The 26,630-nt window shown below is 39.2% G+C and overlaps 7 protein-coding genes and 1 long non-coding RNA gene across 11 annotated transcripts; 2 read left to right on the top strand and 6 right to left on the bottom strand.

The window, feature by feature from the left end:
• Positions 1–132: 132 nt before the first annotated feature.
• On the bottom strand, positions 133–2,058 carry LOC124349090 (high mobility group protein DSP1-like). Its single transcript, XM_046799597.1, has 5 exons — positions 1,899–2,058; positions 1,503–1,676; positions 1,262–1,437; positions 1,038–1,197; positions 133–974 (listed from the first exon to the last, which is right to left on the bottom strand). The coding sequence occupies exons 2-5, from the start codon at positions 1,656–1,658 to the stop codon at positions 891–893; spliced, it is 576 nt and encodes a 191-aa protein (XP_046655553.1). The 5' UTR covers positions 1,659–1,676; positions 1,899–2,058; the 3' UTR covers positions 133–890.
• Positions 2,059–2,514: 456 nt separating this feature from the next.
• Positions 2,515–3,649, bottom strand: LOC124349120. Its single transcript, XM_046799635.1, has 4 exons — positions 3,475–3,649; positions 3,105–3,253; positions 2,899–3,036; positions 2,515–2,819 (listed from the first exon to the last, which is right to left on the bottom strand). Exons 1-4 carry the CDS (start codon positions 3,523–3,525, stop codon positions 2,753–2,755), a joined length of 405 nt encoding a protein of 134 aa, XP_046655591.1. The 5' UTR covers positions 3,526–3,649; the 3' UTR covers positions 2,515–2,752.
• A 1,112-nt stretch (positions 3,650–4,761) lies between these two features.
• On the top strand, positions 4,762–6,271 carry LOC124349084 (protein lin-7 homolog C-like). The gene is made up of 5 exons (XM_046799589.1): positions 4,762–4,956; positions 5,033–5,074; positions 5,138–5,386; positions 5,478–5,587; positions 5,649–6,271. The coding sequence occupies exons 1-5, from the start codon at positions 4,914–4,916 to the stop codon at positions 5,802–5,804; spliced, it is 600 nt and encodes a 199-aa protein (XP_046655545.1). The 5' UTR covers positions 4,762–4,913; the 3' UTR covers positions 5,805–6,271.
• LOC124348963 (T-complex protein 1 subunit zeta-like) lies at positions 6,174–8,828 on the bottom strand. Its single transcript, XM_046799385.1, has 11 exons — positions 8,716–8,828; positions 8,472–8,641; positions 8,221–8,284; positions 8,023–8,157; positions 7,751–7,961; positions 7,512–7,689; positions 7,286–7,445; positions 7,044–7,223; positions 6,838–6,985; positions 6,462–6,771; positions 6,174–6,396 (listed from the first exon to the last, which is right to left on the bottom strand). The coding sequence occupies exons 2-11, from the start codon at positions 8,606–8,608 to the stop codon at positions 6,327–6,329; spliced, it is 1,593 nt and encodes a 530-aa protein (XP_046655341.1). The 5' UTR covers positions 8,609–8,641; positions 8,716–8,828; the 3' UTR covers positions 6,174–6,326.
• Positions 8,829–9,222: 394 nt separating this feature from the next.
• Positions 9,223–14,854, bottom strand: LOC124349181. The gene is made up of 2 exons (XR_006920192.1): positions 14,729–14,854; positions 9,223–10,338 (listed from the first exon to the last, which is right to left on the bottom strand). It is a non-coding gene; the product is annotated as an uncharacterized LOC124349181 (long non-coding RNA).
• Positions 10,245–17,240, top strand: LOC124349023 (protein orai-2-like). Of its 4 annotated transcripts, none has more exons than XM_046799507.1 (9): positions 10,245–10,346; positions 13,082–13,240; positions 14,042–14,173; positions 14,247–14,428; positions 14,495–15,685; positions 15,842–15,938; positions 16,005–16,146; positions 16,225–16,314; positions 16,389–17,240. In XM_046799507.1, the coding sequence occupies exons 1-5, from the start codon at positions 10,251–10,253 to the stop codon at positions 14,841–14,843; spliced, it is 918 nt and encodes a 305-aa protein (XP_046655463.1). In that variant the 5' UTR covers positions 10,245–10,250; the 3' UTR covers positions 14,844–15,685; positions 15,842–15,938; positions 16,005–16,146; positions 16,225–16,314; positions 16,389–17,240. The 4 variants fall into 4 exon arrangements, with proteins under 4 accessions (XP_046655463.1, XP_046655461.1, XP_046655462.1 ...); XM_046799505.1 differs by lacking the exon at positions 10,245–10,346 and adding an exon at positions 11,284–11,504; XM_046799506.1 differs by lacking the exon at positions 10,245–10,346 and adding an exon at positions 11,531–12,115.
• An 85-nt stretch (positions 17,241–17,325) lies between these two features.
• LOC124348889 (nuclear pore complex protein Nup88-like) lies at positions 17,326–20,488 on the bottom strand. The gene is made up of 14 exons (XM_046799267.1): positions 20,204–20,488; positions 20,073–20,133; positions 19,902–20,010; positions 19,701–19,826; positions 19,450–19,639; positions 19,282–19,370; positions 18,993–19,221; positions 18,657–18,924; positions 18,361–18,593; positions 18,189–18,302; positions 17,895–18,121; positions 17,676–17,835; positions 17,528–17,613; positions 17,326–17,461 (listed from the first exon to the last, which is right to left on the bottom strand). Exons 1-14 carry the CDS (start codon positions 20,453–20,455, stop codon positions 17,398–17,400), a joined length of 2,208 nt encoding a protein of 735 aa, XP_046655223.1. The 5' UTR covers positions 20,456–20,488; the 3' UTR covers positions 17,326–17,397.
• Positions 20,489–20,813: 325 nt separating this feature from the next.
• LOC124348846 (probable chitinase 10) lies at positions 20,814–25,857 on the bottom strand. The gene is made up of 10 exons (XM_046799185.1): positions 25,752–25,857; positions 24,700–25,084; positions 24,245–24,640; positions 23,777–24,177; positions 23,246–23,710; positions 22,899–23,187; positions 22,683–22,837; positions 21,971–22,579; positions 21,440–21,904; positions 20,814–21,372 (listed from the first exon to the last, which is right to left on the bottom strand). Exons 2-10 carry the CDS (start codon positions 25,076–25,078, stop codon positions 21,082–21,084), a joined length of 3,450 nt encoding a protein of 1,149 aa, XP_046655141.1. The 5' UTR covers positions 25,079–25,084; positions 25,752–25,857; the 3' UTR covers positions 20,814–21,081.
• Between the last annotated feature and the right edge of the window lie 773 nt (positions 25,858–26,630).

Below are 26,630 nucleotides of genomic sequence, written 5' to 3'. Positions count from 1 at the left end.
TGGAAAGTCGATGCACACGCACGCATTTAATACCCAAGGCCACTCGAACTGCCTGGCTAGAACACCATACCTATTCCTACATATCTCGAGGGTATAGACGCATAAGAGCTTAACATTTCTAGTTTAAGATTGTTTAAGAGGAAAATGACGTATGGTGTATTTCAGACATAGCCACGTTTGCTGCCGACGTACAAAAAAAATTACGACAATGTTCGCTCAAGGGAAATGAAGAACGTTTCATTAGTGAATGAATGGGGTGTTGGATACTCAAAATATTTTTTGTAAGAACTGACTTTCGGACGTGAATTCAGGACCGCAACGCTAATATCGTAGATTGCCAACCCTGGAACCAAATAATTCAAGAATCCAAATTTCAGAACTTAACTGTGTTTTTTTTTTCTTATTCCAGGGTATAAACTTAAGCTAAATTCATGTCCAGACACAGGGCTTAATTTATCAGCCGATTTCTTTTGTGTACACTTGAGTGATGTATGACAAAAATTGGCGATAAGACCTTGTGCCTGGATTGAATTGAGCTTACGGCGAGACAAAAAAAAAATACATTCCCGGTTTTTACATGAAGTATTGCAAAAAAGGGCAATCCGTGGATATTATTTTGGTTTTCTTCACGCTTCAGCATGCCAACGCTTACATGTTGTTGTACGCACATAAGAATACCGAGCAAGTAGGAGGAAAATGACAGAGGCAGTCACAGAAATAAAATTAGGAAAAAGTAAGAACAATCTTCCAAGACCTTCTCTTAAGCAGTTGTAAAACAGGAGAAGAATGTCTTCTTGACCACATGTCCACATATAATCTTAAAACAAGGGAAAGAAAGATCTATAAAGAAACAAAGAGAACCAGAATAAACCCCGCACTGAGGAAACCCCTTATTCGTCGTCATCTTCTTCTTCATCTTCATCGTAGTACTCGCTGTGTGGTTCCATTTTCGATTTCTTGTATGCATTCATATCCTATTGAAAAGAACCAAAATAAAAAGATTGTCCATCGTAATATTAACTGTAAATGCTACTTACTCTTTCGTAACGCGCTCTGTCTTGTTCAGCTTTGGCGGCGTACTGGGCTTTGGTAGCATCATCTGAAACTCCCCAACGTCTTCCCAACTCTTTAGCGATTTCACCTAGAGTGTATTCGGGATGCTGTTCCTTTACGTGTCCGCGCAGATCATGACAGAACCTATGAAAAGTATAAATAATTAAAATTTGGCCAAGTGACGCTCAATTAAATTTTTTAAACATACCAGAAGAAAGCCGAGAGGGAGCGTTTCGGGGCATTAGGATCCTTTACTTGTTTGCGTTTGGTTCCTCGACCGGTTGCACCTTGAGGGGGTTGGTAATGCCTCATTTCATTTTCAAAGCGAAGCTTGTCACGCTCTGCCATTCCTTGGAACCTCTTTTTGTCATTTTCCGTCATGAGCTTTAATTAAAAAGTTAGAATTGATTAACTGTCAAAGGGGATGATTGAAAACAATTTGGTACTACCTTCCATTGTCCAGCACACCTCCTGGAGAACTCAAGAAATACTACATTCTCATCTGGATATTTATTTTTGTGCTCCTCTCGACAAGTTTGCATGAAATAAGCATAAGCAGTCATCCTTCCACGGGGTTTGTTTGAATCTCCTTTAGCACGGGGCATTTTGGACTATCCAGAAATCTAATTCAGTTCAAGAATGGAGGACACACTTAATTAATAGTGAATTTTTAAACATTTGAGTTAGAACCAAACAAGCATGTCTGACTTGGACGTATCATGGCAAAGGAGGGGCTTAGTTTGCGCCCAAAAGCGTAGTTGTGCCACTCAACGATATTATTTCTACTCAATATTCACGTATTTGGATAGCAAAAACAAATTCAAATGTTATTAAACAGTACTTACTGACTTTCGCGAAGATAAATAACGTACAAGACAAGCCAGACGATCAAATTTAACCAAAGTGGCGGTCGAAAACTTTTTCAAGAACGTTATCACAAAGGAGCTTGGGTGCTTGGTCTATGGGGCTCACAAAGCAGCATCAGGAAGCTAGTACGAGAACAAGGAATACACAGTAAAGCCAACACCCATGCGGAGGTTGCGCACGAAAATAAAAACTCTTGCCGCCGGCGCAAGGGATAGCCTCTCTCCATTGGCCTATTGAGCCGTCTTTGCCGTTGGATATTTTGAATCCCCTACCCCATTTTTATTTTATTTTTTATTTTTTGTTTTTGTGTAACGGTCATTTTAGGCGCATTTTTAAGGGTACGTTGTACGTACTACGGGCATGCGTGGAATGGGTGTTTTTTTTTTTTTTTTTACAAATTGCCAACTTATGCTTCTATTTTATAGCATTTTACTTGGGAAAAACAAAACACATTGACCTGTAATGATTCATTAGGTTCATCCCTCACTTCATCAACATTTGAATTTAGTTTTGGTTTGATAACGCTAGGGTCCGCCATCACACGCATACCATACAGTAACGCCCTCAAAAGCGTCTGGAGAGAAAGAAAAATTCTAATGTCGTAGTTTTTTTATTTCATTATTATTGTTAATCGTAGTTATATATCATCCATTTTGTTTTTATATTAAAACAAGAAATAAGTTAGAGGGTAGCTTATATGAAGGGCCCGAAGAGTAAATATAAACGGCAATAATCTATCGGCATACAACAAAATTAGAAAGCACAAGGGTTATGAGGGGAGGTGGGGAATAATATCAAGCGACCAATAAAAAAGGAAAAATTTGTTTGTTGATTAACGTGGAGATGGTTTCAACTCCCGTGAGACGCGAATATTGGCCGGATCGAATTTGCAGCGGCATCTTTTTAAAATATAATAAAATTTTGAATTTTTGTAGTGCATTGATTAAAAATGAGTAAAATAAAAAAAATAGTAATTACATGCATTCGTTAACGTCTTCAGGACAACTCCACTCGCAGCCGGGCTCTGATTTACAGCTTTCCGAAATATCAGACTGCAATGATTTAGTATTAATGCCGGTTCCTGAGGCAGCAGCTTGGTTGACCTTGCCATTTGCTCTGATAAATAAAACGTAAATATTTTATTAAAATAGCAGATGTCATCAATGATATTAAAAGAAACTGACCTTCGTTGATTTAAAAAAGGAAATCGAGGAGTAGCTGGTGACGCAATTGCGTTGCCGTCAGCATCTACTTCGGCCTGGAATGGCCGACGACGACGTTGCGGACGTTGTTCAGATGCTGCAGCGTCGGCGGTAATATCAAACAGAGCCAGCTATTTTGAAATAAATGCGGTTAGGATTTTTTAAATTTTAAATGACACGACACAAAGAATAGGTTGCATTTTATAAGCACAATGACACAGGACTGAATTCCAAATGACGAAAGGAAATGAATATACTTGGGCCTACTAGCTTTTGCTATTTTTAACCACAAAGAAATATAGAGATTCCTGTAAATTAAGAAAATTGAAAAAATAAAAGAAATTGACGTTACCATGGCAAAAGATGCAATCAGCAGCAGCGTGATAACTTTGGTTGATTTCATGATGATGAATTTCAATAGTCTGGATAAGAACTGTTAAGATTAAGTGTAGTAACTTTTTCTTGACTAAACCTCGCTCGTTCAAGAGAACACGATGCCAGCTAATATCGACACCGACTGCTATTTGTACCTCCTGTCCTGTCCGCACTAGGCGCGTTCTTCGTCTATCCCGGCGGGCGGCCAAAGAGCGGGCGGCGCGACGCTCACAGCATTTGTTGACTCAGCCGTCGTCTTTCAAGTGAATTACCATATCAATCTCTCGGCAACTTGTCTGAATACTTTTTTTTTATGTTTTGTTTTTCGTCGTCCTCTGTCCCGAACGCACTCATCCGCTCTTCGATACTTGTGTTCTCCTATCAAATGCGGCAGACATCTAGGTCATAATTCAACATTTGACCTATTAAAGCGTAAACAAAATTCGCAAATCTGGAGTTGTTGCGTTACTTTGACATTCAAAAACATGAAACAGGGTAATGGATATTCGGACCTCATTTCATCACCAAAAATCTAGGCCAATTCCTCCTCCACCACTTCCCCTCTTTCCGAGGATGAGTAGTACACATCAGAAAAAAAATGATTAGTTTAAATCGACTTCCATAAAAATCAGACTACAACTCTATTTCAAAACATTAGCAATCTGACTCCTACTGACACACCCAAACACATTTGTTTTCTTCATTTTGACCTTGTGCTTAGACATTTTTCTGTATCATCCTTTCATTCTGAATACGTAATCGGTATATCATTGACATTTTTTAAAAAATACTTCATTGCTATAGTAGTTTAAATCCTAATGTAAACGTCAAAAGACCCTGGTACCAATGCCTGACTATTCCGTCAGTTTTCTACTGTTAAATAAACGACAACAAGTTTATGCTAACGCAGAAAAAGAAAAACGATTCGATAAATCTGGGGGACTGTCATCAGCACCCTAACAAAGTGATGCTACTTTTGGAATCGTCAGATGAAAGCGGAACTTGGTATAAGGGTGCGGGGAGAGGGATTGGAGAGGGTATGGCACATGCTATTGATTACCTTCTTCTAGTCTAGAGGAAACCGCTTCTGGCTGGCCGAGCATTACGGCAAATACAGCTACTATTATCCTGAAATTTTTTAATACAGTTTTTTTTTAAACATAAGACAATTAAAAATTTCTCGTTTTCGAAAATATATCGATACATTTCAGGTTTAAACTATGATATAACACGTTTTGTAATTAAAGAGGGCGTTGGAGAACAGATCCATCGCCGGACAAATCAGTTTAAGGGCGGAGCCTATGTATTGACAGAAAGTTCGTGTGTTTTGCCCTGAAAATTCTTCCATTTTTTAACCCAGTTTTGACAGTTATTGAAGTTTTTCTCATTGCAAACATCTATTTCTTGATATAAACTATGGCAGCTACTACTATAAGTGAACAATTGTCTCTCGACAAAGGTAAACGACATTTACTTCTGAAGGCAACTAGCTGTCGTGGAACGTTCTTATTAATCCCTTAAAATTTGTCTTCTAGATATAAACCGAGCTGTGGAATTGCTGGAGAAGTTGATGAAAAGTAAATCTTTAAAATTTCAGTTATCAAGAGCACTAGGTCATAATAATTTCTAATCAAAACTAGGTGGAGAAGTTCCAACGGCAAAACTGTCTGCTCTTCACAAGGTGCTGCAGAGTGACTTTCTAAGAGCTGTCAGAGAAGTTTATGAACATGTTTATGAGACAGTAGAAATGGGAGGATCACCTGATGTCCGAGCTTCTGCCACAGCAAAAGCTACAATTGCAGCTTTTGCTGCTAGTGAAGGCCATGCCCATCCTCGAGTCGTAGAACTCCCCAAAACTGATGAAGGTCTTGGATTCAATGTCATGGGAGGTAACAAAATAAATACATTTTTATGCATATCCTTTCCTTGAGAATGCAATGATGAAAATAAATTTTATAATTACCAAATGAATGCTTGTAGGAAGGGAACAAAATTCACCAATTTACATATCAAGAATCATTCCTGGAGGTGTTGCAGACAGACATGGTGGTCTAAAGCGTGGTGACCAATTGCTCTCTGTTAATGGAGTGGTAAAATTGATAAACTTACTTCTTCCATTTAAGTTTTCTCTGACTGTTAATTTTTTTTTAGTCGGTAGAGGGGGAAAATCACGAGAAAGCTGTGGAACTCCTGAAAGCTGCTCACGGTTCAGTGAAACTAGTTGTGCGTTACACACCAAAAATATTGGAAGAAATGGAAATGCGCTTTGATAAACAAAGGACCACGCGCCGAAGACAACCGTACTAAGTTCACTTTAACAAATCTCAATTAGGAGCATCATCGTCCCCATCGCAAATTTTGACTCGTCGTATTATCAATAGTGTAACCAATTCCCCATCCTGACTGTTACAAAAATATTCAATATTGTGTAGCTAAATATTTCATAGTTGAATTCTATGACAAAGACGGTTACACGTTATCACTCATGATGTAGAAAAACCTTCATTCGTCCTTGCAGTTGTTTTTTTTTTTTGCTTATTTTGAACACAAGTTGCAAAATGAAGGAAAAAGTAGCAACCTTTTCTTAAATGAAACCATTAACTAAGCTAAAACCTCATGTTAACTGATCTGTAGACTGATTTGTTGAAATGAATATAACTTCGGAATCAAACAATGCTGTTTTAGTAGTGATTAGCAAATTGTAATAACATTAGTTTCTCAAGCGGACGAAAATGGTAAGCCGGAACGAAATTAGAATTCAAGCAGATTGATTAGAAAAAAGTCATCCATTGCTGCTCAGGAACTCGGTGGACCTTGAGGCATGGCCATTTACTTCAATGAGGACAAACCAGCACGCATAATCTCATCTACCAAAAGCAGATTGCTAGCGATGACCGTGCTAAAAAAAATGAATAAATAAATAAGTTGGTAACATCAACAATAATTTTGAAACTTGAAACTTACCAAGAATGGAGAATCTGTTTCTTAACACGATAGTTATCATAGATTCCTAAATCTCCTGGAATCATCGGCTCGCCTGATTGTAGATCAAGACCAATAAGGGGTCCACCTTCAACAAACTCTTGCTGCATTTTGACAATAGAGTCTTGAGGGTCAAATCCAGCGTTTTGTGCCAACACTTTCGGAATGACCAGCATGGCATCAGCATATGCTTGAACACCAAGACGGGCGCGACCCTTGACTTGTTCCTTGTATGCAACCAAAACCTTATGAGTTGCAATTTCAACAGCTCCAGCACCGGGAACGACGAAAGCTAGAATATTAAGTATCAAATGATATTACCATCTTTTAAATGAGTTTTATTCAAATTTTGACTTACTATCTTCTAGTGCGTTGACAACTGCACGAAGTCCATCCCTAATTGCATCCTTTGTTTGAGTTAAAGTATATTTGTTTGGGCCTTTGATCAGAATCGTAACACTCCTGGGGTTACGACAATCTTCAACAAATGTATACTTATCCTCGCCCTATGACAGAACCATAAGATTATGTCGTTATATCAAGAAACTGAAAATGTGTAATTACCAAAACATGCTCGTAGACTGCTCCGGCATATCCAAGACATGACTCGGAAAGATCATCAAACGAATTCATGGCAATACCACCACAGGCCAGAGTCAATCGCTCCATGTTACGGCGTTTGGCTCGGCGAAGAGCAATGATGCCTTCTTTAGCCAACATATCCAGAGACAAAGGATCGATACCCTGACATTTAAATACAAAAATTAAATACATCCCAGTCGATCCAGCTAGCAATTAGAGTATACCTTTTGGTTGATAAGTACAAAAGTCTTGTCAGTGCCATCGCAAAGCTTCTTCTTCAAATCAACAACTTTCTGAACGCGGCTCTCGATGAACTGCCTTTCAGCTTTAACTAGTTTTTCACGCTCATCAGCCGTCTTGTAGAAAAAGCCTGAGTTCACCTCACTATGTTAACAGAAGATGACAGAATTATTATCCAGTCTAAATAATGTCAAAATAGAATTAAAGTACCTTTTCTCATATTCCATTGAGACGTTGCAAGTGAGGATATAAGCATTATCGACACGTTTGGGCATATCAGGATGACGGGAACCATGATCCATAACGATACCACGGATCAGCTGAGTGTCCATTTCCGTTTTGTGCTGCATCTCCATGATTTCAACCATGTGCAGATCAATAGGTTTATCTAAATGTTAAATGATACATAAGTACACAGACATAAACTCATGTTCTTGTTATTTAAGTACCCTCTTCCTTAATGGCCAATACAGCATCTACACATGCCTCTGTAATTAAATCAGCCAACACCTGATGGACTTTTGTCCTCAGAGAAGTTCGGGCAACTTGAAGTAGAATCTCTCTTTTGGCTTCAACTGGGATCTTGGCAGACTCCAAAACTTCCAAAGCTTTGACTTTTGCTAGTTCAAAACCCTCAGTTAAAATTCTGGGGTGAAGGCCCTAAAATTCATTAAGAATAATTTAGACTACTATTGCAGTATTGAATAAACAAAATTATTACTTCAGAAACATAGAGATCTGCCTGTTTGAGCAGTTCCCCAATAACCAAAACTGTACTAGTTGTACCATCTCCAGTAACCTCATCTTGAGCAGTAGATGCACGGGCAATCAAGGATGCAGTAGGATGTTGAATTTGCTATAAAACATGAGAAATTACAGTCAACTGTTATCCCCTGCCAAAATTTGGATTCATTGTTACCATTTCATGTAGAAGAACATTTCCATCTTTGGTAATCTTGATTTCTCCAGCACCAGAGACGAGCCTAACAAAAAATAATAAATTTTTAATAGAAATAAAGTTATTTAGTTTTGTTAGCCATTTCAGTCAACATATTTCAATTTTCTAAAAAGACATTGGGACAGTTTATGACAGTGAGACAAAGGAATTTTTGAGGGGTTTTGTTTAACCAAAACCATTCTTTGTTTGATCAATACTTAGAAATTTCTTACATTTTCATGGTGCCTTTTGGTCCCAAATTGGACTTCATTACATCTTGAATTCCTTTTGCTGCAGAAATATTGACAGCCAGGGCCTGTGCAGCACGAGCAATCTCGGCTTTTGGATTTAGAAGACTAATGGATGCCATGACGAGCTACAAGAAATTTGATTCAACAGTAACCTAATAACGAGACAGATGTGACAGTTAAACACAGAAAACAATTCAATCGATACGATAATAAAATTTAGAATTACAATAGAAAGACCGAGCTGCAATCAGGGAGAGCCGGTAATGGAAACTCGCGGTATGACACACGTTGGGTCTCTTCAGAATGACTCTCGAAAAAGCACGAGGTGTCGTCTGTATCAGCCTCGAACTGGTTACGCTAGATGGCTGGGCTCGTTTCCTTTTAAGCGCCTAGAAACGATCTGTTCAAACGATTTAATGATGTTACCCGGCCGTATATATTATAAAAAAATCTTCGGTGTTTTGTTTGTTTGACAATAAAGAAGAAAGTATCATGTGATTTTTTTTAGTTAGATAGGATGTTCTCTCGAGCGTTTTAATTGGAGTTCTGTGTTATTTTTTATTTCTTAAAAAATTAACGAAATAATTTTAGAATGTAAACCTTGTGTCTGAATGGATGCTTCTAATTATTTTTTCAAGTGCAAAAAGGCAGCAGAAAATTTTGAACTACGTTATGTTGAAATAGCCTTCCCGGGAGTGTGTGAATTGCACGAATTAATTTGTTCCACAAAATCAAACGCTAAATTCAAGGTCGTATTTCATCAAATCATTATTCAAAGGATGAGAATTACAGAAAATGAATGAGTTCTTATCATTCCAACAATTTTGCAGCACGAAAAGACGATAGCGGTGTAACGCGCATAAACAATGTGCAGAGATTTATAGTTTTATTTCAAGAAGTGTGTACACTTATATGATGATAGTTTCTATGTACGGTAGTGTGGGTCAAGGTGAACCAGATTTGCCATGCAATATTGCCTTGTCATTCCCATTTCCCAGACAAGCAACTAAAGGCTACTCACGGAATCCCTCCAGCTAAAAATTGCATTGCGTATTGTTTCCTTGATTTCGAAAACAAGACGTAACGTCTATAAATTATGGGCAGTGTTGATTGTTTACTCCTCGTGAGCCACACTTCAATGTAGTATTTAACAGCCTAAATCCAGCCATCACGATAAGAATATATAACCTTGGAAACCGGATGAATTTGAGACCGGAACTGTCATTCATGCATGAACAACACTTGATGATATTTTAATTGGCAACACATCAATAGAGAAAACCCAAAGTAGGACAAGTAAAGGGAAACAAAATTCATCATGGTCAAAAAAGCAATCAATTGGCCTTACTCTACAATTGCATACGACTATCACTGCATTCCACACCACCCACGCTTTTTGTGCTGGTGCCTTACTAATTGTACGGAAGTGCAATTATCGGCTGAATAAACTACTGGATCCGGAGTTCTATGTTTTCAGTCGTACAAGAACCTGCCTGCCGAACACATTGCTAAAAATCGGTTAGTTCGAGTTTGTCTGTGCCCCTATATTATTACTGAAAAACAATTGTACAAGTTGGAATATTAAGTTCACACGGCATTCAACGGCATAAGAGAATGAAGAACACACCAGAGAATGACGAAGCGTCCTCTGATCATGAAAGTGGAATTGCTTCTTCAACTGTCCCTCCTTCTCCTATTCATTACTTCCCTCCAGCAGTAAGACAAGCAGCCTTCAACAGTAGATCGAGTTCGCACAGCTCAATGGGCTCCTTTAATCGGGGACATCTAAGTGAAGCCGATCATCAACCATCGCGACCGTCTACTCCGATGAGTTTTGCTCCTCCGGAATCTATAGCAGTAAGTAATTATTTAAATAAATTTTGTTTTCAATTTTCCGTTCAATTAGCCAACAATGAGTTAGAATATTGCAATTATTTATACTCCATTTTTCGAGTAGTACTTAATATGGAACTCCTCTCCAGAAATTCGCGATTTTTTAAAATATGAGGGCTTTAGCCGGAACTGTATGCGAATAAGGCGGAAGAGCATCATGCAGAATACTAAGAATTGTACGTGAAAATGGTCTTCGCCTTGATCGTTGCTGCGACATCATACATATATGGCATATACATCGCTTAAACAAAAGCAGTAGCAGTTAGTGTAGTTATTCTCCCTTGACGACAAGCATTAACTAGCAAAAATTTGCAAATACAACCTTGACCAAAATTTCGTTACTAGCCATGACAACAATCTGCGTATATTGATTTGTTTTGTATTTATTTCTCCGTTAGAGAAAATTCGCCATAAAGGCGGGAAGAAGATTTTGAATTCGGGGTAAGACAAGTTCTAGAACACCCAACTTGATCTGATCAACGATATCGGCTGGACCACTACAGTCTATTTGAATATCCAACTACTTTTGAATAATAAAAACCCGATCTATAGTAGGCCAATGTCACGCTAATAAGATAGGCTAAACACTATGACACGCCTCTTACTCTCGACAGATCCCAGAGGCAAGTTAGAGCGATCCGAGAGGCCACATAAAGCTAAAAAATAGGTAATAAAACAAGATACTACTGCGACTTTAATGTGAAGACACAAAAATATTTTGAAAAGAAAAAAAAATCAATTCTGCGTAATCACTAGATGTATAACTCCTTCCTATATCACAGATAGTCGATGAAACAACGAATTTACCAACACGCACTTTCTTATACAGAAACCTAGATAACCTTGGTCAAGATTTAGACGCTTTTAGTCGTATTTGAATCGTCCGATCGAACAGACTGAAGCTGTTTTTTTTCCAACATTCAATTAAATACTTTAACGCATAGTCGCAGAATGCAAGGGCGTTATCCCCCAGTAGTGAGGCAAAAGTATTTCTACGCTAATAGGTCGAGATCGCTCAGCGCAATTACCTGCTACCCAAACGGAGTCACATCTGATTCTGTTTGCCAACACACGCTTCCAAGTTCTTCATTGAGCACTGGCGCTTCAGTGTTTTCATCCTCAGTAAGTTATTACATCCAAATGAAGTTTTAGAGCCCATAGTAAAATAAGACAAAATAAAGACTTATAGATATTTAACGGGAGTGAATTTTGACGTTTAACGTTTTGCTGAAATCTCATTTCTTCGATCTAGTTCAAAAAGACTATTTCTTCGTTGACGGAACTACTAGTTTTTCTAATTGGAAAACGGTGTCTAGTTTTTTCGTAAGGACGATTAAGTAAATTTTTAGCGAATCGCAACGACATTTTATAAAATTTACTGTAGCTAGCTAGTTCGTAGGGGGGGGGGGACCATTAGATTGGAACCCATGTAAGGATTCCCAGAAATTCCAGGTCAAGATTTTAACGCTTTCAGTCGTCTACGAATCGTCCATTCAAACAGATTGAAAAAATTTTGTCTAATCTTCATTTCCAACCTACATCAACAGAATACGTTGTTAAATAGTTACGAAGTGGCAATCAAGATGGCAGAAAATTACCATTCGGTGGTAAGACGAAAGTCAGTCAACACTAAGTCGAGATCGCTTTGTTCAATAAGTGAAGATGAACAGCAACAATCATCAGACCAAGCAGAACATATCCCATTGAAGATTTTTGCTCCTAACAATTCACTCGTAAGATCCGAAACTTCGTATATTTAAGTCGGGTAAATCTACTTCGTTCCAGTTTCGACCAGTGTGTTTGCCTAAATTTGTAACATACTTTTTCCTTATACAAAATTGCCTCCTCATGGAGTATTCGAATTCATCCAAGTGGAAAAGATACGACACTGCGCACTTTACCACTTTACTTTGGGTTAAAATCTAAAGAAAGTTATTTCGTGTTTTTGTTTTAATTTTTTTAAATGAATGATTGTAGTATTTGCTAATTTTCTTGAGTAAAAAACACTGGCTCTAGATCATTTTTGACAACTAGACTGGTCGATACCGAAATGAACTGGAACGAACTGGATTTTACAGCGATGTAGTTAGACGTTAGACTCTAACCTGGTTTGAACGTTGGCGCCATTTGTGTTAAATTGGGGTTTACCAATTTTGGATCCAAGTAAAGTCACCAAGTCAAAAGTTAGCAAACTTTGCCTGTTTCATTTTTTCACAAGGAATATGCGATGCTTTCAGTCGTACGTCTATACTTTAAAATAAGTAGTAACTGCTTAGCGACAGTAGGATTCAAGCTTTCTCCAAAGGGCTCGTGCAGTAGTACATTCAAAGTCTGTATGTTTGTTTAAGCCCTACACCTTGTACGGTAGGTAGTACAAGGCCAAACAGCTGTCTAACAAGTAATGTTGAGCCGTTTGACATTCAAAGTTGCAGCAACAACTGTATCTAAACATAAAATATCCTACGTTAGGATTCCCAACTTTCTAATGGTTCACTTGAATTCCGGAAAATTCCCTCGATAACAGAAAAATAATAAAATTCTGAAAATCCGAAATAAGGAAAAGGATATTTCGGAAAACCCAGAAAAAAAACCATCGGAAATCTTGTAAAAATACCTTGTGGTTCACCAGAAAGAATTGGGAACCCTACCTTGTACCTAGTACCTACGTTACATTTTACTGCACAATGTTTTTTTATCAGGGTGACTCCGGAATCTCTAAATCTTGGGCACCAAAACCACAAGGCAATTCAACAGTTCTGCAACATCTCCACAAACATGCTTCAACTTTCGGACTAGACGTGTCTTCCTTCCAGTCCAGAGCAGATTCCTACAGTTGCGCAGAAAAAATCGATGAAAAAGTAAGTTTGAATTTACACATGATTTTCAGTTAATACCCCTACCATATCCCGTTCCCGAAAAGTTGCGCAAGTTCTGCAGGAAAGAAAAAGTGAGGAGGGAAGTCCGTTTTTCTCGAACCTTACATGGGTTAGACTTAGAGTCCCATGGTCACGAAGCGTCTCTAGTGGAAGTGGCTGAAACCGGTTCCTATACTCATTTGCTCCGTGAACCCTAGTGGTGGTTTTTCATATCACATTTCTTTTCTCCTTTTTTTGTTAAATGAAGTTCTTTTGCAAATATTTGCATAAATGGAAAAAATATAAAATCTCAATGGTGAATGGATAAATGTGCTACTTGGCTCGGTGTTAAATTTATTAAAATATTTAATTGAAGTATAGTAGACGCCTTGTTAGGATATGCTTCTGTTTACAGCCGTCAGTTGCGGCCGTCATTTTCACAGTTTGTTTTGATTTTGGCAAAAAAACAAAAAACAAATCCAACTAACTGTCGGTGAAAGTTTCTGTGCTAACCTCCTTTTAATACGGATTTTTCCCTTTCTTTCTGGTTTGTTCATACTTCATTGATTGTTCTTTCTTTCCCATATATGTATAGATCATATCTAAAATGAAATTTTTTTCTCCCCTATTCAATGTACCTTATCAGTCAGCCAGTTGGATTTGTTTAAGAGGAAAAAGATTCACTATTCAAACAAATTTTGCTGACTTGGCCATGCCATATTGATAAATAAATTCATGTGCCAGCAACTTCTTCACACATTGTTATGCCTATGAGATTATAACATTTTTTATACTTATTCACAGAAAATGTCGAATCAAGGTGACAACATCCATCATCAAGGCCCAGCATTCTTGTCATGGAGGAAGTTACACCTTAGCAAAGCCAAGCTCAAAGCAGCGAGTAACACATCAGCACTTTTGGCAGGATTTGCAATGGTTAGTGTTGGATCATTAAATCTAAAAACTACCCCACTCACACTTTTTTCTATTTACTTTTTAAATCCTATAGGTAGCAGTTGTTGAAATACAATTAAATAATAATAATCCTGGAGGTGAACAACTCCCAAAACCCCTTTTGTTTTTATTTGCTATTTGCACAACTATGCTAGTCGCAGTACACATGCTAGCATTGCTCATTTCTACCTGCATTCTACCCAACATGGAAGCCATCTCCAACTTACACATACTTAGGTTCTTTAAATTAAAATGCTTATAGTTTTGCACCTCTTATAATAATTAAATTGTCTATTTGTTTAGTTTGGTGAATGAATCTCCTCATGAAAAGATGCATATGTACATCGAACTCGCGTGGGGGTGCTCAACAGTGTTGGGTATTTTACTCTTCATGGTTGAAGTTGCAATCCTTTGTTGGATCCAATTCTACAGTGTTTTAAAAGAAGCTGCCTATGTCGCCACTGCAATTTTGGTTCCATTTGTGATTCTTTTCATTTGGTTCGCAATCATCTTTTATCGAAATCTAGTTGCACATACCTACGAGACGAGGAAGTGTGGCATTCAAGAACTTGAAGAACTGAAGCACGTTCTTGAAATGGGCGATGAGCTGACCACTCGGGAAATTCGCAGTAGTCCATTGGTCAATATTTGAAAAAGTTGTCGTTCTCCTAAAAGTTGATTGTCATTATTTCAAATTTTCTCTATTTTAATTTAAGCACACATTTACTGCCGCAGTTTAATTTCGAATTACTCACCAATTCGAGGCAGTCCATTCTTGTTGTTTTCATCCACTTTTTCTACTATACTACTATTATGCAAATCGTCGAGACTATATACTAGAAATGATTCCTTGGAAATCGGATAAACAGTAGTCAATTTCTGAAGAGGTCTATAGTGTCTAAATTTTTCAAATCAAGATGAAAATTCGGAATCCAGGGAATTACTGCTATCTAACCTCGACACAAGTTAAAATTTCCCTGTAAAAATGTGGAAATTTGTCTTCCTACATATATTTGTTGTTTGATTGAGCTTGAGCAAAGTTGCATTCACAATTATAATAATACCCACCTTTTGTTGTTTTTAATAATATTTTTTTATTTCTCTTCACAATATCATTTGGTGTAAATAATATACTTCAAAAAATGATAAAATAATCATCCACTGGAAAGTGAAAATTGTTTTACTGATTATTTTATGACCCTCGGCGTAATTCTCAGATTGCTATCTTTGCTCTATGGGAAACTCGCTACCAATGCTCACATTGTACGCACACACACACAATAGCTTCATAAAATGTCTTGATTATTTCTAGTATAAAATTCAGGAATCCCCTTCGCAAAAACCGTAAATCAGCACCGATCAGCACAATTGTCCATAGGTTGCGCTGAATCAAATGCCGGAAAATCGTAGCCGTAGCAGACGACACTTTGTTACTAAATTTCAACGTATTATTTGTGACGTTTGTTTTGCCTTTGCGACGCTAATTCTTGATCAGTAAGATTTTTTAATGTAGAACCTTTAAAATAGTCTTGCTTCTGTTTGTTACCTTATCTACTCTGGTCATTCTCATATAGTGAAACTATAAACCCGTCGAAAACAAAGTGTTTCTTAATGAAAGAATAAACTCTTCAATCTGTAATTTTTCTTCAGGTTTTAAATGCCCGGAGGATCAGGGTGTTTTATACCATATTGTGATACAGGAAGGAAAGGATGTACAGAAAAGAGAACAGTGTTCAGTGTTCCTCGAGTAAGTGGTGAAGATAATAATAACAAAAATAGAGATTGATAATCTTGTCCAAATTTTTCTATAAAGGACGTTGAATTGTTTAAAAAATGGAGAGAAGTTGTGCCTAAAGCTCAAAGGGAACTTGGCCCAAATGATAAAGTTTGCCATGTACATTTTGCTGAGAATGACATCAGAAAAGGATTAAGGGTTGTTGTTGGGGGAAAAGAAGGTTTGTAGTTGTTTGATTTTCTTTTATGGTATTTGTCGTCAGCAATACTCATCCTTTTTGTATTTAAATCTTCTAAAGATATTTTCCCCATGCTTTGGAGGCTAAACCCAACAGCAGTTCCTCAATTCTTCCCTAGTAAAAGTCTTGAACCGAACCTCATTCCCGAAGGTATTAGGCTACAGTCTGTTTTCAGTATAATAAGTTTGAAGAATTTCTTTAACTGGTTAAAATTAAACATCTAGGCTATCGTTCTAAGCGGATACGAAAGGGACCTCGAAAACCGATTGAGAATCTCTCAAAAATGGCTAGATCTAGCGAGTCTGCTGAAAACTTAATTGAAAACGCTACGAGTATCCCGTCAAACGGAAGTGATATACGTGAAGACGAATTCTCGAGCTTTAATTCTCGAATCGGTCAAGAAGAATCAACTGCAGGCAGAACAGCAACAGTGCCCTCAACAGACACAGGATCGACAAACATTTCTATTCAAAACGTAGTCAAACAATCCACTGAGGAAACAACAAACACAACTACAGATGTATCGGCTGGTCAAAGTAGCCGACCATCGTTTGTGGATCCACAACAAGCAAAGTTACCACCATCTTGGAATTGGCATTCCATTGAACATCCTCAAAAAAGAAAACTTTGCCTGTTGCCATCCGTTAGCTTAGGAGAAGTTAATGTTGTTAAAGCTATCGAAATAACAACGAACAACTCTGTTGTTTACTATGTGTTTGGTAAAAGATTCGACTCAGTAGATCTGGAATACCGATTTCAATCTTTATCTGAATTTGAAGAAATTCTCAACAATTTTGATAAAGCTAAGACATGTAAAGGATGTACGGATTCAACATTTCTCAATATTAAATTCTGTGCAAGTGGGCATTATCATGGTGGTGTGTGGCGCTCAAATAAATGCCAACTTTTGGATAAATCTACCTGTTACGAATGCGTCAAGCTTAGAAATATCCTTAAGCCAAGAGCTAAGAAGAAAAACAAGGAAACGAATCTTCATTCTCCTGTTTGATTTCACAACTCTTGCCTAAGATTTTACAAAAGTGGATTATTTTTTAATACAAAGAAATCCTTCAATATTCGCACATTTGGTTTACGCCGGCGTATTTAATAGAAACTACAAGCCCCTTATAAAATATTAAATTGATGAAAAAGCGCAACGTGTGAAAAAGACACATGTGTATACTGTATACTCAATTTGAAGTAATGTAAAACAATTTCAAGCATTCGCTTACCCTAAACGGCAAGTTTCTTCTTGACTTGCTGCAAACTCCTAAGTAATCCACGTATATCTTCGCTCCTAAATGAGAACAACGGATTTTTTGTTAACCTGATTCTAAATACAGAAAATGAAACATTAATTTACTGTAGAGATAAAGCTTCGTTGACGCTCGTCTTTTGTTCTTCACTCAAGTGGCCACTCGTTGTGTTGCGGTCCTGTTGCTGGGAAACCTAAAACATGAAAACAACCAAATTTAACATGGTAAAATTGAAATTTAAATGAATGATTTCACCTTTGCACCGTAGAGTTGCTCTCGTCGTTTTAGTGATTCCATGGATTGTGTCAGCGCCTGTAATTTGGTTTCCAGCGAACGGAGTTCTTGGCCCATTTTTTTTTCGGCATCAGTCATGAACGGCGAACGACGCTGAATTTCGTACAATACTTTTTCAACTCTGTGCATCAGAAAACAAAAATGAAATAGATTCAATTGAATAAATAAAACGACAACTACCTCTGAGTCAAAGATTTCTGTGTTTCCAATGAATCTTCATATTTTTCTGCTAACTGGTGAGCAACTGTAGTCAACTCTCCCTTGGATTGCTGGATCAAACTAAGCTCGTCGAATTGCTGTAGTAGATGTAACTCCAAGAGCCGACTTTTCTTTTCCAATGCTTCACGCACAGCATCTTGTTTCATGATGTATTCTTCACGAAGAGTTTGTACGCTACGGCTGAACAACTATCAGTTGAAATACAGCACGTTAGAAAATAGAATAAAAACACTTAGATATGATCATTTCTCGTACTTTGACCACTTCAGCCAGTGGGAGTTCGGTGCCAGGTGGTAAACTTAATTTTGGCTGAGAATGGGTACGCTGCAGTTGGCGTCGAATAATTGCATCAAAAGGCTCTTTCTCCACCTAAAAAAAAACTTTATTAATAATAACACCAATATAATATTTTTAGGGATAAATTCACCTTTGCTGTGTTAGTTGTGGGTGCCGCCTTGACTGCTGGCTTCAAAAGGCGAGACAGAGAAATTACTTGGAAATCAGCCGAGTCCAACATCACTATCAACGTTGGCGGAAGGGGATAAACGACGACTCCTTGAGGAGGTGCGGCAGCTGACGATTTCATTCGAGAACACAAAATGAATTCGACCACTGTTTCGGCCAACATAACTCGTTGTGTTTCATCTTGATCGACGTCAGCTAATAAAATATTGAATTTGATCAATAAAAGCGTACATCAATAGAATGGAATGAAGTACTTACAGTCAGGTTTTGAGGCCAATTCACTGAGGGTATCGACGAGGGGTACGACAACTCCATGAACTCCATAATCATGTACGACAAAGTAGCGACTGGAGCAAGCAGGATCTCTACGGAGTTGCAGGGCACTTTCATTTCCGTCAAGATAATCTTCAGTGCTAAAACTCTCACTGCAGTCCAAAATGTCACCGTCTAATTCAAGTGTCTCAGTAACGTGCAACACTGAATCGGCTTTGACGTCAGCCGTCAAGCTTGCCTTCGATAATAATGACTGCATGGCAAAAATAATTAAGAATGCACCACAAAATCAGAAGGCCTTTAAAAATTCATGGAACTTACCTCGAGATCGTCGGCGATATTAGGATTGTGGTCAGAATCATCACCGTCTTCTATGGTTGCACGAGGAAGTAAAATGGCATGGTGTATGTTACCAGTGCGATTAGCGATCACTAGAACAGGTGGCGAAACAGGGAGACAAAGAAGGGAACACGCATCGCCACCATAATTGTCTAGAGCTGCAGGTTGCATTAGTAAAGGACCGATTACTGATATCTTAGGTGCTCTAGAACTGTACAAGACAAAAAAATATTAACTTTCCTCTTTCAGATAAAATTATAGAAAAGCAAACCTGTTCGATTGAACTGAACAACTGAATGTGTAAACATCTCCATTGGTAAGTAGGATGTACACGGGAAAGAGAAAAATCGGAACCCCGTCCTGAGGAGAAAATTACCATTACTGAGCATCCGTCCCGTAAGAGATAATTTTATGAATAGTCTAATAAGTGGACTATTACCCTTTTTTGTGGAACTACAGTGATGCGTGTATCTTCAAATGGTGTACCGAAATCAAACGAAACAGCTTCATCCAGGCACGAGGAAAACGTAGTACCAGAAGTAATTGAAGAATGTAGTGAATGTTGACTCATCTTGGGACCAACAGGAATTGTTTTTTCTGGGCGGCTTGAGTTGAATGCATCATAGATTCTAGAAAATTTTGAGAATAGAAAAATATTCCATTAAAAAAAACTGTTCTGTATAAACATACCTGATACAATTGTCTGAGGTCAATACAACTACATGACTGTTTGTAGGGGAACCTGGATGAAATTTGACTTCCTGGATTCTGATTCTTGAGTTGCATAGTAAGAACTTTTGATCTATGTATGAAGATCTAAAAATGAAAGAATTCAAGGGAAGTTTAATAGATATGTTCACTTCGATTATTTCTATGTAATGAATAACATACCGAGCACTTTTAACAGAAGGACCTTGCTGCTTGGCTTCAAGGCTTGGTAAATTACTTGGTAGTTCAACATAAGCCACACCTTGAGGGCCACTGAGGACTATTAAACTGCCTATGTAAGAAGAATAGAATATTTTTTAATCAACACACTGATCAGTTCATGTATGTCATTACCATCCAAATTGGCTTGGATATTTTCAACTTGAAAGACCGGTGCATCTGTAAGTGTGACTTTCTATAACACAGAAAAATAAACAGTTAAAGCACTGAATTCAAAAATACAAGAGTAAATAAAAATTACAAACCAAGAATCTGTCTTTGGAAGACTTTGTGCCGGAATCTTTCGTGTCTTCAGCCCATGAATCTGCATCTAACAAATTCTTCACAAGAAGACAACAATCAACTTTATCCCACGCAAATAAATAGTGTTCGATAGTTGTCAACAAGCTTCGGACTTTCTTGATTTGTCCTGTTTGTTTGCTTTTCTGTTCTTTGATTAACTTGGAAAACTGCGAGTTATTTAAGCCGGCAAGATACTTGTGTGATAGCGTGGCCATTTTTCAAAATAGAATGAACGACAGTGCTCTATTTTTTCCATAGAATATGCAAAATAGTCCCACGCCATCTGACGTTGATATAAGAAAACTGCACCAAATTCAAACAAATGGTTGTAAAAAAAAATAAAAAAGTTTAAGATGTATATTACCAGTAAATTCATGTTTACTGTTTACAGGTTGGTTGGTTTTAAAATTTTAACAAGTGGCTTGCTTTTGTTTTCGTCTTTATCCAGAAGTTTTGGTAGCATCAACATAAAATGAGTCATGCTGTCATGCCCTCGAATGAGTAAAGCTTGAAAGCCAAATATCATTTAGAATGTTTACCTAACGTTTTGATTAAAAAAATTACGACAACAGGTGAAGATGCTGACAATTTTATTGGAAATCAAACGTGGAAGGTGGCTCTACAAAATTAAATTATACGTAAGATAACCCAAAGTTCACAAGGCAGTGAAAATTCTGCACCCAAATACCCAGGAACGGATTCAACCGTATAACAGAGAAAATGAATTGATATTTTATGGCGATAGCGATGTTCGGTGCCATTAAAAGCATCCAATATTGACGTAACTTGAAGTATCTATAAGGGGATTACGTAGTTTTCATTCGAATATTTCGCACGATTTCTAGGCGTAATTGCAGTTCGGGTCGGGTGTGGGATAATTACGCAAGACACGGTTAATGGTCCTGAGCAACGGGTAGCGCTCGCATCCGCATCGATTACTAAAGTCATCCAGATCCAACGCCCAAATCATAGCTCCGCCGATGTTCATTGATTTCACAAGTTCAGATTTTCGACGAATGACGGCGACGTCGTCAAATGATGTCCATTGATTACCTTTGTAAGCATAAGGTCCCATAGCTCCTTCAGGATCTTGAACCACTGTCCAACCACCTTGTTTCATACGATGACAAATCTAAAACAAAAATAATAATTTGTTAAGACATACGTATAAAGAAGTTTCCTATCAATTGCAATCAGACCTCGTAAAAGGCGAGGAAACCTCCTTGGCGAGTGAATTCTCCAGCTTCACCCGGTCCTTTTGATTTGGCGTTAAGACCATTACTTGTGGGATCTTCGAGGGTGAATGACTGTCCGTACATAGGCATTCCCAAGATGATTTTGGACGGATCAGCGCCAAGTTCGATCCAGTAATTGAGTGTGAAATTCGTGTTGAAATATTTATTCTCCACTTCCGAATGGGCGTAGAGTGGAGCAACGTGTCCGGTCGTCTTGTCCCAGTTACCGAAATAATCGTATGTCATAACACCAATCCAGTCAAAGTAAGGGGACAGTGCCGCAACTTCGTAGCCGAGATCGATGACAGTTTTGGACGGTGAAACGGCGGAGGAGAGCAACCAGCCGCGAGGTTTGAACGCTTCGCTAAGCTCTCTTACCCAAGCAGTGAATGCAGGTTTGTCTGAATCTGGTCCAGCTTTGCAATCCACCTAATAAATATGATATTACATTTATAAAAGAAAAGGATCATTTGTTTCATTTTACTGGAGTTGTACCTGCCAACACTTGGGGTATTCCCAATCGAGATCCAATCCATCGAATCCGTATTTCTCCACGAATGCAACTGCGTTGTCAACAAACCGTTTCCTGGCCGTTGGATTATTAACCAGTTGGCTGTACTTGCTGCCCAAAGAATCGTTCCATCCACCCAAAGCAATCAACACCTTGATACCATTTTTCTTCAGCGCCGTGACCTTAGCATAGAGATTGGGTCCGTATTCATCGGTGTCGGCCCAGGAGTCAAACACTCGCATAGTCAGCTCACTGGGGCTGAGAGTGGCGAATCCGTAAATAATATGCGTGCACATGGCCGGATCGATGTCTTCCGGCTTGTATTTACCCTCTCCTGTTCGGTATCCGGCCCAGTTGGTGAAATAACAGATGACTTTGAAACCTGTGTCAGGTAGTGTCACCTCCGGGAAGGGGCTAGGTGTCGGTTTGGCTGTGGTGGTCGATGGTTTCCATTCGACGTAGGCACCACTCGACGTAGATGTTTCAGAAGGAGCGACAGGAGCGGAAGGAGCGGCTGTTGGAGAAGGAACAGGTGGGACATAAGTTTGGCTACCATCTCCGCATTGGGTGTTGTAAGGCCAATCACAGTATTCCTGAGATAAATCAATGTAATTAATGCATTAAAAAAATCAAAAAATCGAATGCATTTCTTCATTTAGAAATCTTCTTAAAAGCTGTAAGTCGAGAGTTTTGTACCTTGTTCCAGAACAAGCCATTCGGGCAGGTGTGAGCACTCCATTGTCCAAAAACGCAGTGATAATAGCTGGTACAATCAGATTCATGTGGTTTGTAAGAATTCTCTTGGCAAACGCTCTTGGTCAAAGCAGTCGTTTGGAAAACTCCTGGAACAGCTGGAAATAAAATTCTTTTAATTTGCTGTCTGAATTCGAATATGAATAAAGGAGATTTTACATTTGATGTCGCATTTAGCGCTGGATGCAGGATAGTTTCGCAAAACCCTGTTGATGGTTTTAAGCAGAGGGTAGGTCTCGCATCCGCATTTGTTGCGGAAGTCGTCCAAATCGAGGGCCCAGATCATGGCGCCACCAATTTTCATCGCTTTGGCAATTTCGGATTTTTTGCGGACCATGTTTACGTCATCAAACGAAACCCATTGGTCGCCACGGTAAGCGTAGGGACCGAGTTTACCTTCTTCGTCCTGGACGACGTTCCATCCTCCGTTGGCAATCGTCTTGCAAATCTACAGAGAAATTAATTTAGATCAATATTCCAATTTGTTATTTAAATAGGAAATATACTTCATAATAAGCGAGGAATCCAGCTTGGCGGGTGAATTCTCCGGCCGATCCAGTTCCTTTAGCCGGAGCGTTGAGTCCATTGTTGCTGGGATTTTCCAAGGTGAATGACTGGCCGTACAGTGGGATACCCATGATGACTTTGCCAGGGTCAGCTCCACCACGGATCCAGTAGTTCAGAGTATATTCCGTGTTGAAGTAGGCGACATCTGCCTCCGAGTGGAAGCCCAGTGGAGCTACATGGCCCGTCTTTTTGTCCCAATGGCCGTGGTAATCGTAGGTCATGACACCAATCCAATCCAAGTCGCGTGAGAGAGACGGGATGTCATAACCGGCATCGATAACGGCTTTGGATGGTGAAACGGCCGCAGTTAGGAGCCAACCTTTAGGATTGAAAGCCTCTCGCAATTCCTTAACGAAAGCCGCAAAAGCCGGTTTGTCGGAAGCTGGGCCAGCATTGCAATCCACCTTATTAATTGAAAAATGTTGAGATTGGAATGGAAGAGGAATGTCAATTGAAATAAATCAGCATACCTGCCAACATTTTGGGTATTCCCAATCAAGATCGAGTCCGTCGAATCCGTAATTTTCAATGAAAATCATGGCATTTTCAATGAAACGACGCCTGGATGCTGGATTGTTGACCATAACACTGTATTTGCCTCCGGCTGAATCGTTCCATCCTCCCAAGGCAATCAAGACTTTGATTCCGTGTTTCTTGAGAGCCACTACCTTGGCATAGAGACTCGGGCCGTATTCGTCCGTGTCTGACCAGGAATCAAAGACCTGCATAATTCCCTTGTTGGGGTCCAAAGTGGCGAATCCGTACAAAATGTGGGTGCAGAGCTTCAGATCAATGTCAGCCGGAGCATATTTAGCTTCACCTTGACGATACCACGACCAGTTTGTATAGTAACAAATTACTTTGGCCGGACCTGTGTCAAGAAATCGAATAGTTTTAAAAAAGAGATGGAGGGGAAAATATATAATTTAAATGGATACCGGAAGAAGAAGGTGGTGACGGTGTTGCAGCTGTTTCTGGAGCCAACGTGGTGGATGGAACAGCCGGAGCAGCCGATGTAACGGAAGGCTCAGGGGAAGCCGGAGCAGCCGATGTAACGGAAGGCTCAGGGGAGGCCGGAGCAGCCGATGTGACGACGGAGGGCTCAGGAGCCGCCGTGGTAGAACTTGGTTGAGGGGCCGGTTGGGAGCTTTCGGGCAAGGCGCATCGAACATTAGCTGGCCAATCGCAAATGGCAAGTTCGGCATTCCAATACAGTCCATCGGCACACGACATGCTCACCCATTGGCCATGGTTGCACATTTGATAGCCGGAACAGTCACTCGGGTTAGGTCGCAGACCCTGGCCATTTGTGCAGCTCTCTTTGACAGTTATATCTATCAAAGTCATTAATTTTTAATCATTCAAAGTGTTTAAATTTACAAATAAAAAATACCTTTTTGGATCAACAAGTTATCGACATACGTCGGAAGAACAAACGGAGCATAGGCGGGAAACTGTTGGCGGTAGTGATCGACTTGCAGCGATGGGAAGTAGAACTGCGACAGGAAAACGCCAATGTTAAAGTTCTTGAGAGCCAATGGGTTGCGGGGCCTGAAATCGGGATTGGGACGATATTCAACCGAGCTCCTTTGGAATCCCGGACCGGCCTGGATGATCTGCGGCGGAGATTCGACTGCCCCGCGATAAAACGATCCCGAACGTTCGGCAGCAGGTTGAACGACCTGACGTTTGACAGCCAAGTTCTCCACCACCGGCAAGGCGACGACCAAACTGGCCAGTAACGCCAAAACACGTAATGAATTTGCGGTCATTGCCACCTGCAACAACGAAAAAAAAACAAAAAAAAACAAGTTTTCTACCGTTTTTGACCTTGCTACTTTTATTTTTTTCTTTCGCGCCATCGTCAAACGTGTAGGGAATGGCACAGCTAACGATAGCTCCAGGTCTGCTTAAAGGACCACACCCCGATATTATCAATTCAAGGTCGACATGCACAAAATTGGTGCGGGAATGAAATTATTTATACGCTGGCTGTTCCGTGTTTTGCCAAATACGACTTGTGTATCTGGAAGGCAGTAAACGATGCCGTAAAATGGACATGAACGCGCCAAAATAAGAGAATAAACGCCGTCGAAGGAATAACTGTTAAAATGCGCTATCTACGATCGTATCGTTTTTCAGCGAATCACAAATCACAAGTGTATGCCATTCATCCAAAAAATAGAATTAGATGAAGCGATTGCAAACTATATAAATCATAGACGGGTATGTAACAGAATACAATGAAAAGCCTTATTAGCTCGTTAAAATTCAACAGGGTGGAACATGTCAGTTTCACGCGTTAGTAGCACAAGAGTTTTCAACAGCAATTTTGAAAGACATGTATAAAACGTGAGTTGATAATTAAATTTGGAAATGTAATTCAAAGCAGCCAAGTACTGTATGATTTCTTCCAAGTGCGAGACAAAAGAGATGTGAACTTACAAGGATTGAAGCGGATGTGAAGAAGATGCCAACCTTGCTGGACGGCGAAACTTCTCAAAGTGTGAGGGATGAACTGGTTTGCCGGGCTTTATAGCGCCAATCTTTTCTTTCTTTTTTCAGACATATGCAAAGAGAGAAGAGCTTGGCTCCGACGAGAGTCGTCCTCGTAGCCGTTTCGTTTTTGTTCGCCACTTCTTGTCGCTGGCAGCAAAAAAACAGCATTTACTGGGCACCACAATGGGTTTACTCTTTTTTTGCTTTCATTAAAAAATAGATAGATAGTTTGGCGATGGTGTCATCGTACCCACCATCTCTGATAAGACATGGTGGAGCTAGTCTTTTACCCACAGATTGCAACACCGAATTAATATTTACATAGTCGCATTTCACGTTTTTGTTTTTTTTCGATTCGGCGACATTTCCCATAGACGGAGAGGTTGGAAACAAGCAAACATTTCTGCAGTTTGGCTTATGAAGACCGTTAGACGACCTCGACTGTCACTAGGAGAGATGGGTGAGGATTCATTAAGCGCACTCCGCCTTCCCTTCCAATATGCGCAAGATTTCTATCGACCTGTCTTACCTGTCTTTCGCTATCTCTTCTCATCCGTTGGTTTTTCCATGATTTTGAATTCGTTGCTTTTTGGACACTTTTGAAAGCCCTTGCATAGTGACGAATATTTTTATCTTCTGTAAAAAGGAATAAAACTGTTTTGACACTTTTGTTGCTGTTGTTTTTCAATTGGCCATAAACGACGAGGGGACTGTACCAGCTCAACTTCTACTTGGCGGCTGCAGTTGTTCTTTTTTTAAGGAGTGGACACACCCTGGACACGTGAAACTGTATCATATGGCCTTGGGAGTCAACGACTTTGATGA

The sequence above is a fragment of the Daphnia pulicaria genome, chromosome 7, assembly GCF_021234035.1.
Source record: "Daphnia pulicaria isolate SC F1-1A chromosome 7, SC_F0-13Bv2, whole genome shotgun sequence".
NCBI classification, from domain to species: Eukaryota; Metazoa; Arthropoda; class Branchiopoda; order Diplostraca; family Daphniidae; genus Daphnia; species Daphnia pulicaria.
The sequence above is the reverse complement of the archived record's forward strand: the minus strand, read 5'-3'. Positions and strand labels throughout refer to the sequence as shown.